The sequence below is a fragment of the Schistocerca americana genome, chromosome 10 (assembly GCF_021461395.2).
Source record: "Schistocerca americana isolate TAMUIC-IGC-003095 chromosome 10, iqSchAmer2.1, whole genome shotgun sequence".
In the NCBI taxonomy this organism is placed as follows: Eukaryota; Metazoa; Arthropoda; class Insecta; order Orthoptera; family Acrididae; genus Schistocerca; species Schistocerca americana.
This window is the reverse complement of record NC_060128.1, coordinates 195,260,965-195,275,376: the sequence shown is the minus strand read 5'-3', so window position 1 is coordinate 195,275,376 and position 14,412 is coordinate 195,260,965. Positions and strand designations below refer to the sequence as shown.

The following is a 14,412-nucleotide window of genomic DNA, read 5'->3' as shown; positions in this document are numbered from 1 at the left end:
CTCCATTTTAGTTTTCTACATCTTTCATTTTCTGACCATCACCATCCCCCCTCCCACCTCTGTTACATACAATACACTTAGTTTTTCATTGTTAATAACCCATGCACGATGTTTTAGCAGTAATCTCTGTCCTGCATATTACCCTGTCTTCCACCTTTAAGCTCTCACATTTTCAAATCTTATCCTCTGCAGTCTCCAACAATCAGTCTTTCCTTCTCACCCATCCGGTAAGTCTCCCCTGACCTGGAGTTCTGGGTGACTTCTCTGAACTGCACCCCTAGCTCTCAACCTCTCCAGTCCTTTTCTTTTGCCCCTCTTCCTTCTACTTCAACTCTTCTGAAAGAAGAAGGAGCAACTGGTTCCAAAAGCTTGCAAAAGTTAAACCTTTGTGTGTGTGTGTGTGTGTGTGTGTGTGTGTGTGTGTGTGTGTGTGTGTCCTGCCACGGCTTGGTGAGTAGATATTTTATCTACCCATCTACATTACATGTATATTAAGTCTGAGGTTGAAATGGGTATTAAACAGGCCATGACCTATAGGAATCATAGGACAACACACTGGACTCTCATAAGGAATACATATACTCACACGCAATTGAAGTTAGAACTTCAATAAGAAACCCAGTAGATTTTGATGAAAAGGCAAATGTCACTATTTCAATATTATATTTAGAATAAAACCGAATCACCAAAGTGTACACACATAGGAATCTAACCTGGTGGAACAACAATCTGAAAGTGCAAAGGAAGCAGATAAGAAGACTGTGCAACCTTGCAAGGAAGAAAGAACAACAGGCAAAATATCGGAAAGCCCACATCAAAACGACTCTGTGATCAAACAAGCAAAGCTATCTTCCTAGAAGACTTCATAAAGTCCTCACCAGAATAACAACTAGTCCACAATGTACTTTAAGGAAGGGGATAGCAAGTATACAAAGACAGCAAGTGAGATGCCGGGTTTTCTCCTCGAGACTCACTTCCCTCGTTGCACTCCGGCAGGTAACACATCGGGAGTCAGTCCCTGGGAGGCACTGGTTTACGGGTAATCAGAAGGAAAACTGGGAGTCTGAAAGATAATAAGTCAATTTCAAAAAAGTCTAGTCATTGGCGGAAACATTTCGACTGTTTTAGTCACTGGGCCCAGATGGTACCTTTCCAGCTACGTGCAAGAAGCAGCACAGGATTTAATTAGTTTTCTGTGAAGAGAGCAGCCTACTGGCAAGAGTCATTTCTAATGCTCAGAGGACAGTGAAGGTCGTTTCCATTCTGAAGCCAGGGCGAACTGATCGTGCCAAAGCCGAGGATACGAGACTGCTCAGCCTGTCCTCATTCCTTCTGAGGACAATAAAAGAACTGGTTAATGCGCACATTAGGGACAGGAGGTTAAATGATGTTCCTCCCACTGTAATCTGCACACACTCTGATAGGGGGTATTTGCCCCTGGAATACTGTGGCCAGCTTCCCTAGAGTGACTGCTCCCTCTAGTTTAGGCTGTGCCTCATATACACACTGTTGTAACTTGGACATACAACACAAACAAGAATCAAAATTTTAAACATGGCTGCAACAGCAACTGTTGAAATTCTTCACAATAAAGGATGACAGCCAAAAACAGTTCCAGGATAAAAATTTATTAAAATTTCTTTACGTATTTTTGATGTTTGTTGGTTGTGATTTTCGATGTGTATGTGTGGTTAATTGACTAGTATGTTTCTATTCACAAAGACAGATGGTTTCATTTCATTATAACATTTTGGTTGTTTTCGCTAGTATGTATTTCACCGCCTACGTTACGCGAGATTCTCACGCATTACACTAGTGCCCTCTCTCGTTAGATGTTCCATAGCGCAAGTTTTATCTGTTTGACACTAGGACACAGGTAAATTGGTTCTATATTTTCTATTTTACATAAATGTTTTTAAATGGCCTGATACGTTTTATTTATTATGACAGAAAGTTTGAATTAACACAACTTTTAATAATTTTTGATGCGCTTATATATGTATTCATGGATTTTAATATGCGCGAGTGTCTGGCATATACAAGTGCCCTCTCTCGGCGAAACCATCTGCCCTAGTGCTTTCACACTCTTGTCTCGATAGTTCATAAGCGAGGTAATGGTGCTAAACTGTTCGCTTTGGCGCTGTGCCCATAGTCATGTTGTACTAATGGAGATGTCTCAATTATTGACGACGCCTTTGACACAATTGTTTTATTGATCTCCATTACATGATGTAATTTCAGTAAGTAACTAAAGATTTTGTGCCTGTATTACTTTGGTAATTTCACTGTTACTTAAGCTTTTGTTTCTCACTTCCGATGCTATGGCTTTTCTAATGAAAGTGTCTTCCTGTTCAGGATTTTTTACTTCTGATGAAGGTATATTTATATGTACCGAAACCTTGGTCAAGAAATTTTAATAAATTTTTATCCTGCAACTGTTTTTGGCTGTCATCCTTTATCGTGACAAACAAGAATGTCAGTACAGCTTTATTAGGCCGTTTCACGTGTGTCAATTGCCGTAACGTACACCGAACACAATAAGACGAGGCAAATATATGCAAGCAGTAATAACACGATAACCGATCGTAAGCACGGCGTGGCACGGTTTAAATAGGCACGAGCACACGGCGAGCTCTATCGGAAGTCGACAGTATTGCTTTTCACGGCTCTCTCTTGCAGATGACAGCACACTGCTAATGCGCACTTCTTTCAAGTGTGTGCACATTACTTCACTCTCATTTTCGACATTCCAGTAAACCGGACTACGACTCCCTTCTTCGAGTCATTACTCGGAAAGGGTTATCGAAGCATTTGGAAGTTATTGTATGGTCAGACAGGATTTTCCTGATACTTCCTGTATTACTGCACTCACTATTGTGGAGTGATTCTGGATATCCTTAAGGAATCGAGTTATTTCCAGTTTTTAACATACGTATGTCCCTGCTGCTACCTCCACTGTAAAATAATGCCGTAATGGGAATGTGTCCGGCACGGTTTCCCTCCCGACAGTGAGTGTGCCGAGCAGGCCAGCCTCCGCACCTTGTCGAGCTGCTTAGCACCCACCTTCTGTTCCACTTTGTTTCACCATCTCGTAACCACATAAATTATCATACGACTTAACTACAGCAGTGCATATCCGGTACACATTCCTGGGGTTTAGACCCCACTTTTTACCGTAGGCCCTTCTACTGTTCATAAGAGTACTTTTTGCCTCGGAACATCTATTCTTTATACGAGGAGTTAGTGATACTTTTGCATCCTGAGTTATCCCTAGGCACTTCACTATCCCCTCTCCTGTTAGAGTTTCACAGAGGAGCTGGAGATTCCAGAATGTGAGGTGGATTTGCTTCCTTGTAAATGGTACTACAACAGTCTTCCACATCATCTAGTGCACTTTGTGCCACTGTTCTAAAAGTACTAGGAAATTTGTCAGGTATTACTACAACCTAATCGTTTCCGTTCAATTGGCGAAAACAGCGTCTAGTACTTAGCTCTTTGAGAAGTTCATTAAAATGTAGCGGGTCGGGTTATGACGTGTTCCACTTCACGATCTGTCACCCGATTGACGTACGTTCTCACTTTACCTTACAAATATTCTGCAGTTGTCGATCTCGAAGTTAATTTCTGTAGTGGACCTACTACGCAGTGTTACTAGTCCGTGCAGTGTGACTTCTTCACCTTATGCTCTCGGGGCAGGTGCTGAAAGAGAAATTGTAGTATCTTCATATCTCAGGCAGCCGAGCAACTCTGAAATCTCTATCAGACTCTGCAACGAGATCAAAGATAGTTGCAGCACACCACTAAGTCCTCGGCAGACTAGGGAAATGCAGCAAAACCTGCTGTGGATCCCCGATTAGAGGCACTGACGAGCTGACTGACTGGCCAGGACAGGCACGACGACTCCATTTATTGAAACAGAAACTCTCCCGACTGTCCCCCAGGTGACAGTAAAATCAAAACTGTGTAGCTGCACCGGGAGGTAGCATGTGGAATACTGGACTACGGTCCGAGAAACAAAAATGTGGCAAGGTAATAGTGCCGAAGACACGTTTCGAGGAAAGTTCTGTAATCCTGAACTTCAAATGGAAACAGAAACACACGGTAGGACTCGTGACTGTCCGTGCGAACCTTTAAGAAACACCTACACGTAATGGGTATAGAGTAAGGAGCCCCTTAGTGTGGACTACGTGATGAGAAGTACGAAACCAAACTACAGCCAATCTTCCAACACAAAGTACTGGACCGCAATAAGACACAGAATATTCAGGCAGGTACAGCCTGAAGAAATCGTATCTAATAACGAACTAATAAAGAGTCTCTTACTACTTCTCGAGGTTACCGATTGGCTTTACTAGAATGACAGGGAGCAAAACTGCATGATAAACCCAGTTTTGGCGTGGGCAATGGCGGGCTAAGACCACTAGTCCTCCCCGTATAAATAAAATCAAATAAGTGCATTGCACCCACCTTGATCTCCTGCTTTACCCCCACTTTTCTTTTTCTGTTGGTGACATTACGTAGGAGGGCTACTCATTAGTTAATCTCTAATGTCTATGAGAAAAACAAGAAATGGGTGTGTATGTGTGTACTTACTTGTCGACATTAGCTATCGACACAATGGACACGCAGGCTTTCATCTTGAGGACGAGATTAAAGTCACCCAGTACCCAGTCCAGATTACACAGTGTATCAAAAATACTTTTACAAACATGGGGACAGGTTTCTTACACCAAAACAAGAAAAGATGTCTCATAAACTTGGGCTCTAAAATGCATACCTCAAGAGCTATGAGCATTTGTTTATCATCACTATTGCAAAACACCTCTTCTACTTTCACACACTACCTCATACAAATTGTCATCAAAGTTCCTTTGCAGTCCCAAAAAATTGTAACCACCATTTTGCAGTTTGACAGCACCTGAATTTTTGGGACTTACTGGGAGAATGAGTTTGCATCCACTGCTTGGACTATTCTTTAGTTTTGAAGCTCACATACTGCAACCGTGTCCTATTTCCAATCACGAGTCCGTTTAGAATTTCCTTCCCTTCTTCACAGGGATGTCGAGGCAGAACCCGTATTTTCCGTTTTGTGTACGTCGATTAGACAGTCTAGAAACCACTGTGCACAAAATTTACTGTAACATAACTCTCTGTGACACTGTCACACAGGGTCATCTCAAAATTCAAAGTGCGTCTTCAGAAACTTCGGAGATAGAGAATCGAAGTCTCGCACGCACCATTTTGTCAGCTCGTCGCAGAAGTTTATCAGTCACACCAAAGTGTCTTCCTCGACCACTCACATCGTGCACATCAGTGCAACCAGCTTCAAATTTTCTGCACCTCTCTCTCAAAACAACACCACTTATAACCGCGCTCCCACAAGCACAACACAAAAAAGTGACAAATCTCAACAGCAACACCAACTTCTCCCAATCGTGGGAAGCAAACGACAGAACGTACCTAACGACTGGCAAGAAGTATCACCGCCCATTTCAAGTGATCGGCACTCGCACACCACAGAGATGGCTAACACTAGGTAGGCTTCGGAGCCTCCTTTTCCGACAGAGCGAGTGCTACAAAGCCGCGAGCATTTGTTTACATTTAATAGCCAATTTGAGGTCAATTTAGGAAGAGTCTTCGTATTCTGCTTACCAAACTCACACTAATATTATTCTCAAATTTCACGTTTTGCTGCTGTACAAAATGGAAAACACGGGTACTCACAATCTTGTAGCCAATGGGGTAGATGCAGGAGGGCGAGTGGAAGGCGTGCAGCTGGTGTGGCAGCAGTTGCCCCACACTCAGGAAGATGAGGCCGCCCACACGCAGCAGGTTGCTCTGGTCCGCCGACTGGTGCATAACTGCCGCCACCTGCCGGTTCTCGTCACGGTTCACGTACACGCGCCGGAACACAGCCAGTGTCGTCAGCTCGTTGTCCTTCTCGTTCTTCGGTATGTGGGTGGCACAGTACATCGACTGCGAAATGGAGCGGAGGCTGTAGTGGGTCCCTCACTTCTTGCACGAGTAAAAACTAATTTCGTCATTTTTTTCTGTTTTCTGTCTTTCATTAGTCACTATAATTTGTGGAGGTATGTTCCATCCGTGTAACTACTCGAAAGCAGTTTGCACTCGTTTATTGCCAATTATTGGCAATATTGTCTTTAATTAGCTGCGTAGACGGAACATACCTCCGTGAAAAACTATTTCTTTTTCTAGTCTAATCGATATGAGGCAGTTACCCAAAATTTTGAAGTTCTCTAACGACCCATATTTTTTCTATTATTACTGTTTAAATTACAATTTACTGACCGGCAAGTACCGGGATGCATTATTTGAGGAAATATTCGCTATTCGAGATTAGTAAGACTGCGTGTACTCGAACTTTTGATACCGCCGACAAATTTTTGTTGCCAAATTGTAAGCCACATTTTAGAGTTACAATTTTCATCCATACAAGTGTATTTTACGTTTTTCAACATTTCACTGTCTATGAAATAGTACTATTCAAAATTCCATTTCCAAGGAAAATGAAATTGCACAGTTTGTAACTTAACTCTTTGGAAATCCAGTGTTACCAAACCTTAGAAGAGTTTTTCTGTGAAGAAAAATTTATGGGGTTCCTGCTGGCAAAATGTGTTACTAAACTACTTACACTTTATTTCTCAAATAATTATCGATGCACTTCAATAGAAAACTTCTGCCTACACATACACACGTATAAATAGAATCCGATACAAAGCTCATCAAATGTTAAATCCGTAGTTTAACGGAAAACACGATTTTTGAAAGCATCTGTATATTATCAGCAATTCCGGTTTTATACACTATTATTAAAAAAATACTAATTGAGCCTTATTTCATCACTTTGTAAATAATGCCACACATATGTACAGAGTGAATTTATAAATACGCACAGTGGACAATGCCATAGCTAGTAAATGTAACGATTAGGAACGCATTCGAGAAAACTTGCCACTTGTTCATGTAGGTTACATACGAGCTCATCACAACACAATCGGTACATTTATTGAAACACACATTTTAATTATTTGCAGTGTCTCTTACATCTTTCATAGTACTATTTACAATGTCTACCATAAATTGAGGGCAAGAAAAGAATTCAAACTGAACACATGTCAGAAACATATCAGCTCACAGATGCAATATCTCAACAGAAGTTTTGTACCCATAAAGACGGACAGTTCACATGAATGAAGCCCAATTCTTCTAGCTAGAGAAGTATAAAAACTAACAAAGAATCTGCCAAGTAATGAAAATATTCAACACATTTTAGCCATTCAAACGATGTTGTCAACAGGGACAGTACACTAAATTGAGACTTTCAAGGCACTATTGAGAATCCAATAACTACATCAACTGTGAGAACATTGGGAAACACTCGAACCACAGATCTCACCACAGTGGGCCCACACATGTCAATAATACAAACAGTCATACAGTAGTTGGACCGTACCGGACGGTGTCTGTGGAATGAGGAGATTAAGTCACTTCTCGAAGAGGGCTAAGCAACCTTTCCGGTAGCTGTAACAGCAACCGTTCCGACTGACAGACCGACGCGGTCTTGTGGCAGTCCAGACAGTCAAACGATCTGGACTCGTGACAGATCAAACAATCCGGTCCCGTAATGTTAGCCGACACACACTCGCTGTCTCAGTATTGTAGATGGCCAAAAGTGAGGGGAAGGAACTTATAAACTTTTTAAGACTGTGCAGCTATTTCCACATTGTACCACGTGCAAAATGAGAATTCAGTTAACTGCTAATGGCTTACAATAGCACAAAAAACACAGAAAATAGAAAAGGCTCAAATCGAATTCCTGAAGGCGCGAGCTACCTTGTTCTTGTAGAAGACGCAGCCGTCCTTGACAGCGCAGCCCAGGTGGTAGACGGAGGAGCAGCGGAGCTTGAAGCAGCGCACCGTGGCACCCGCCTGGGTGCAAAGTGCGCACGTCGCCTGCATCCCCTGCTGCAGCGCACTCTCCAGGTTCATCAGTGCACCGTTCACCGTCTCGTACACGTCGTCCGACCACAGTGCACAGTTCAGGTGCACCCAGCGATCCACGTCGAAGTTGAGAAGCCTGCGAATGTAGCGGGAAAGAAGTGACAGCTAGTAGTAAGAACAGTCCGCACAACCCTACTTTTTCCTCATCTGACAGTATCGACCTCGACTACATTCCGACGTCTCGCCCTCCGTCCGTATACGTAATCTCGCCAATGGGACACGGAAGTTTCAGAAGTGGTAAGATTAGCCCGTTTGTAATGGGGCATTTCCACAGTGAGGTCGAGAAAATACATGACGAGAACTGAAAAGCGGGCTTACTGTAAAATTGCTGCAAAACTTCTACAGGTTGTCGTCGCTCGCTCTCATTTGAACTGGAAAACGACGAAACGGGTTCACTTTTAGAATAGGGCTATGGGGGAGGAGGGGAGCAGGGCAGATGAGGTGGTGAGAGAGAGGGGAAGGAGTGCTCGGGCAGAAACAGGGCTGAGGAGGAGGTAGACAGGAGGAGAGGGGGAGATAAACGTAGGGGAGAGGAGGCAGCGCACAGACAGGGTGAGAAGGAGATCGGGACGTACATCCAATTCCCACGTATATTTGGCAACCGCAAAGCACTGCCGGGTTCACTCGTATTCTACACGAACTACTTCCCGTGTGCCAGCTCATTGCGACAACGTGTAATATTCGCTAGGCACGAGCACTATTAGCCTCGAGACAAAATGTGAGAGTTAATCTCGGCATACCGTTCGGAGTTACTTCAAACTGAGTGACACGAGAATACGGACTACCGAGAACAACATCGGCGCAAATGCTAGCTTTGTGGGTGACAGAGTTTCACAGAATCACCCTGTTTACGAGATACGTAAGAAACTAACGTCTAATTTTCACAGATTAAGGAAACAGACATACATCACAATAATGAAACACTATGCCTCAGTGCATCTACGTCGGTCTTCTGGTATGTAATTGTGGATTGGTGCCCAAAAAACTAATAGAAGAAAGCAATTAGGATAATGACAAATCTGTGATAATTGTACCTGGCACAGACCAGATGTTCGCATGATTAGCTGATGACAGAGACTGATAGCGAATTCTCTGTATGTAGAAGGATGAATGTCTTGTAATTTACAGGAAAAGAAATTGAAATCAGTGCCTGAGAAAATTTTAAAGCAGCTTGAGAATACTTAGCCTCTGTCATAAATATAGTGAGGAATAGCTTACAGTGTACTGCAGAATGTATAAATGTTATCTGGTTTCAAACCATATGTCTACACACACACACACACACACACACACACACACACGTTACCACAGTAAGTTTTACGTGTACACTCCTATAAATGTATGGCACTCGGTGAGTAAGTAATTGTTGTTATTAAGAGAGGCCACAAAAAAATTCCACCTTCCAGACTGGGAACGGCACAGTCACTCACCTGGCGGGCCCGTCGGCCACTCCGTCTCCTATCTGATGACAGAACAGGCATTTGCGAGTGTCCTCGGGCATTTTTGATGGTGTCATTGTGATCCCCATGCGAAACAGCATCTGCAAAACAATACAATTGTGAGAGTACTAGGCAACACACGCACAACTGCAGAAGTCATTTAACAAAATCACTGGATCAGTTGTTTTAAATTTTCTGCAAAGTGTCGTGCACCATGACAGAACAGACACTAATTTCTGTTCGTTATTCTTTTGCAAGAGCATTTGTGCCAGGGTTCAACTTTTAAATAACGTGTCGACACTCGACACACAAACTGTCACAGAGCCTTCGAGGCCCTGCACTAATATGTCAGAAGTAAGGCATTATACAGCGAGAGGCAGTCTTTGCCAGTTATGGGTAAAGTTGCAGACGGGATGTGTCAGACACTCAGTTAAGCTAGATTTCAGCAGTAATAAAAGAATTTGTACAAGATTAAAATGTATCCAAGTGTAGTCTACATTTTACATTTAAAATTTTTAAAGGCATGTTCTAAGTTATCTTTGTGTCTTAACTTTCTATCATTAATTTCAGCAACAAGAGCACACAACTGAATTTATGAAAGCTGTAGCAAAGTACCAAGTTCAAGAAATAGGTTTCCCTTTCCTCATGTTGTTCAGATTTATTGTGATGGTGCAACTTTGCTCTTGCAGAATCAAATTCTGTACTCTTTCTTCCCACTGTTAATATTTCATATTTCTTTCCTACACCACAGCTAAACACAGTTTGAGCTCAGTACCAGAAACATCTCTAATACGTTCACATTTTCTAAAATGCCATTTTTAATACCGCCAAGTTTATAGAATTTGCTAGTTGAAAGTCCAACTGTTACAGTGCCTCGCCCTACGTTACGGGGACTCGACACGATGTGACATTACGGAAAGGACAGAAACGTTTTGGTGCAGCCGAAGACTTTGCATTTGACAAAGTCTGCTCTCCAGTAGCCCTTTGTATAGAGTCTGAAGTAACCAGTTTTGAGTTACTGCACTGATGGTAGTAAAGTACTCACCAACACATATGAAAGTGTATAGGTAAGACTGAGAGCAGAATAATTTGAGGCTCTTCACATAGGGGAGCAATGTGCTAGTCCCAAAGCTATTATATTCTTTGTATAAGGGAACAGAACTTTCAACACGCAGCAAACAAATACGTTTATTTTCATTCCGGTATCAGAGCATTATAGCTTCATTTTCAATGTCAACGATTCAATTAGGACGATGCAAGTCTCGTACTACTGCCACGTCACAGCACTGTCCTGTCGCCAATAGGAACGTGTGCCCTTAAAAAATCGTACGTCTAAGTACACGAATAAAAAGACGAAGGAATGATAGTCAATTCCAAAAGTTTTTCGGGGCAGAGCACATTTGAATAACAATGCTGTTGACCATCACAGAGGCAAGTGGTTCCATACAGCTTAACTGATTCTGGACTACCTCTGTTACAATCAACATTTGTCAATCGTATGCGATATATCTCATCAATGTTTCCTCTCTTTATTTCTGTTCTTGTATGTACTTTGTAAGATACACAGGTATTTTTTTCTACCAACATGCACAGTTAATCGCTCGTACAAGTGGAGCAACACTGTACGACTCTCAAGATTTGGTGGATGGTCAGAGACCAATAGATGTTGATGTCACTGAAGAGGTTGTGCACTTTTGGGGCAATAAGTGAGCCATGCAGATGTGTTGTCGGAATAACATTATGGAATTATGTTCACATGAAATGCTTAATGATGGTAAGTGACATGAGTTTTATCAAAAAGTGTATCTATCTTAGATAGGAAACTAATTTAACTATACATGTGCAAACTGTAAAGATACAAAGTATTGTACCCCAGCTCCTTAATTATTGTCAAACAATTAAGTTCATTTACTCAAATATTTGAGACACGTACATTCAACTAAATCATACTGGCATATTCCGTATCACTTCAGGCGGGGAGGGGGGTTTACCTTTGTAGTCTCGGATGTTATTGAATTTAACATATGTTAAAATTCAAGAGTAAGTAAGAAACACGTATTTTTTGTTTTCTCAAAAAAATAAATAAATAAATAAATAAAAATAAAAATTCCTGCCCGGAGATGCAGGCCTCCAAAGATGACACTGCAAACACCATTTTGAAGATGTGAATTTAGGAATTTTTTTTTTAAATTATTATTTAGGCGTTAGTCCTGTTAAGAACCGTGGTCAGCGAAGTCGAGTCATCAGCTCTGAGCATCAAGAGAGCGCAGAAAAATTACTAAAGCTATTGATGAATACACTACAGGAAAACTGACCACACTCTTCAAAGTAGAAATTCCATCTTCAGAAGAAATGAACCAAAGTACTCTTGCACCTCTGACCAGGAATTTTTCACAAATATCAATTCAATTGTTGAAAATTGCGCATCCTACAGTGAAAAGGAACAAGTGTTAACTATTATTTCAGGTACATTTTCAAAGAAAACAATTTTGAACCACGTTCCATCAGTTTCAAAGAACATGTTTGGCAAATCAAGAAATGTGAGGTCTGTAAAAGGAGCCTTTGGAAGACCAGATCCCTATTAAGGTCATTCTGTAGAAGCAGCTCACGTTCAAATAGTGTAGTCATTTTATGTGGATGTTAAATGGGGCTATTCTCGCCGGAGAGACACGTTAACATGGGGCTGGGGAGGGTGCTGATGACAAGAGGGTGTGGGTCACATCTCAGTGGTGCCAGTTGGGTCTATCAGCAGATTGGGTTTCACTAGGCATGGCCTACACCTCAATAGGTATGGGGAGGGGTGGCTGGCTAAGCTTATAGGTGACAGCATAGTGGGCGGTAGTGGGAAAAATTCCTGTAGTAGTTGGTGTTAAGAGTTGCACCATTTTTAGATTGAAGTCAGCTGATAGGTATACCTGCTTAAAGTAAGTCCCTCTAACTAAGGGCTCACCTTCCGAGGATGTAATGCTTCCAAGTAGAGAAGGAATTGGCATATTTCATCAAAATATAAGAGGTATTAGAGATAAAGTTAGTGAACTGCTTATTGATGTTATTGGTATACCAGAGCACCACTTAAACAATTTGGAGGCTTCCTTTACCAGGATACAGATTAGCTGGCTGTTTCTCAAGGAGTTCCTTGCAGGGTGGGGGAGTGGCTATGTACGTAAAAAAAATATTCCTTTTGAGTCCATAGACGTATCATGACGCACGACACTTTACTGAACAGATATTTGAATGTTGTGCAGGGGCTGTTGAATTTATTGAGACTTAACTTCTAACTGTAGTTGTTTATAGCTCCCCTAACTCCGACTTCAGAGCATTTCTGATCAATCTAGAGAGGGTTCTTTATTCACCTTGTAGGAAATACCATGAATTAGTTACATGTGGTGACTTCAATATCAATTTTGTATATGATGGTGCAAGAAAAGTGATGTTGGTATATCTCCTAAATTCATATGATCTGATGCAGACTGTGTTTTTTCCAACTAGGGTGCAGGGGAACAGCAGCACAGCCATAGACAATATTTTTATTCATTCTTCATTACTAGATGGGCATTCTGTTAGTAAAAGTGTGAATGGCCTTTCAGACCATGATGCACCAAGTTTAACACTAAAAGGCTTTTGTACTCAAATCAATGTCATATTTAATTACACATTATGTAGGGAAGCTAATCCAACAGCAATAGAGAGTTTTTTAAACCTTGTCAAGGAACAAGAGTGGCAGGATGTTTATAGTGCCGATAACATAGATGTTAAATACAATGCTTTCCTTAACACATTTCTCATAATCTTTGAGAGTTGCTTTCCATTAGAACGTTCTAAACGGGGTACTAGCAGTAATAGGCAGCCCGGGCGGCTGACTAGTGGGATAAGGATATCATGTAGAACAAAGCGGGAATTATATCAAAATGTTAGAAGCAGTCACAATCAAGCTACAGAAGCCCATTACAAACAGTATTGCGAGGTGCTTAAGAATGTTATTAGGAAGGCAAAGAGTATGTGGTATGCAAATAGAATAGCTAATTCACAGCATAAGATTAAAGCCATATGGTCACTTGTGAAGGAAGTGTCTGGTCAGCAGCACAAGGTCGACAATATAAAGTCGGCTCGCAGTAACAATATTTCTGTTACTGATAAATCAGATATATGTACAGTATTTTACAATCATTTTCTGAGCATTGCTGGTGAATTAAATAAACATTTAGTTTCTATAGGAAATCATATAATTTTCTTGGCAAATGCCTTTCTGAGATTGCTGTCTGAAATACTCCTCTGTGATACAGACAAGAGGGAGATTGAGTCAATAATTAAATCACTGAAGACAAAGGACTCTCATGGTTATGATGGAGTGCCTGACAGAATATTAAAGTACTGTGCTGCACATGTTAGCCCTGTATTTAGCCATATTTGTAATTTCTCCTTTAGGAATGGTCTGTTTCCTGAGTGATTGAAGTACTCAGTAGTAAAGCTGCTTTATAAAAAGGGAGAGAGGGATAACATAGATAATTTTAGACCTACTTCTATGCCATCAGTGTTTGCAAAAGTTATTGAAAAGGCTGTGTATGTAAGGATAGTTGATAATTTTATATCACATGATTTGCTATCAAATGTACAGTTCGTCTTTAGAAGTCATTTAACAACTGAAAATGCTATATTCTCTTTTCTCTGTGAGGTACTGGATTGGCTAAACGAAAGGTTTTGAACGCTTGGCATATTTTTTGATTTAACTAAGGCATTTGATTGTGTCGGCCACAAAATATTGCTCCAGAAGTTGGACCAATACGGAATACGGGGAGTTGCTCACAATTGGTTCACCTCTTACTTTAGCAACAGACAGAAAAAGGTCATTATTCACAATGTTGAGAATGGCTGTGATGTGGGGTCTGAGTGGGGTACAGTCAAGTGGAGAGGTGCCCCAGGGATCAGTGTTGGGGCCACTCCTGTTCTTTAT

The 14,412-nt window shown here is 41.4% G+C and overlaps 1 protein-coding gene across 1 annotated transcript in view; it reads right to left on the bottom strand.

Annotated features, from left to right (window-relative positions):
• LOC124552384 (histone-lysine N-methyltransferase 2C-like) overlaps positions 1–14,412 on the bottom strand; it is a 434,288-nt gene that overhangs the window by 16,007 nt on the left and 403,869 nt on the right. Inside the window, exons 72-74 of the mRNA XM_047126647.1 lie at positions 9,453–9,562; positions 7,855–8,098; positions 5,725–5,976 (exon numbers count right to left, since the gene is read on the bottom strand). Coding sequence (XP_046982603.1) covers positions 5,725–5,976; positions 7,855–8,098; positions 9,453–9,562 — 606 coding nt within the window. The remainder of the gene's footprint in view (positions 1–5,724; positions 5,977–7,854; positions 8,099–9,452; positions 9,563–14,412) is intronic.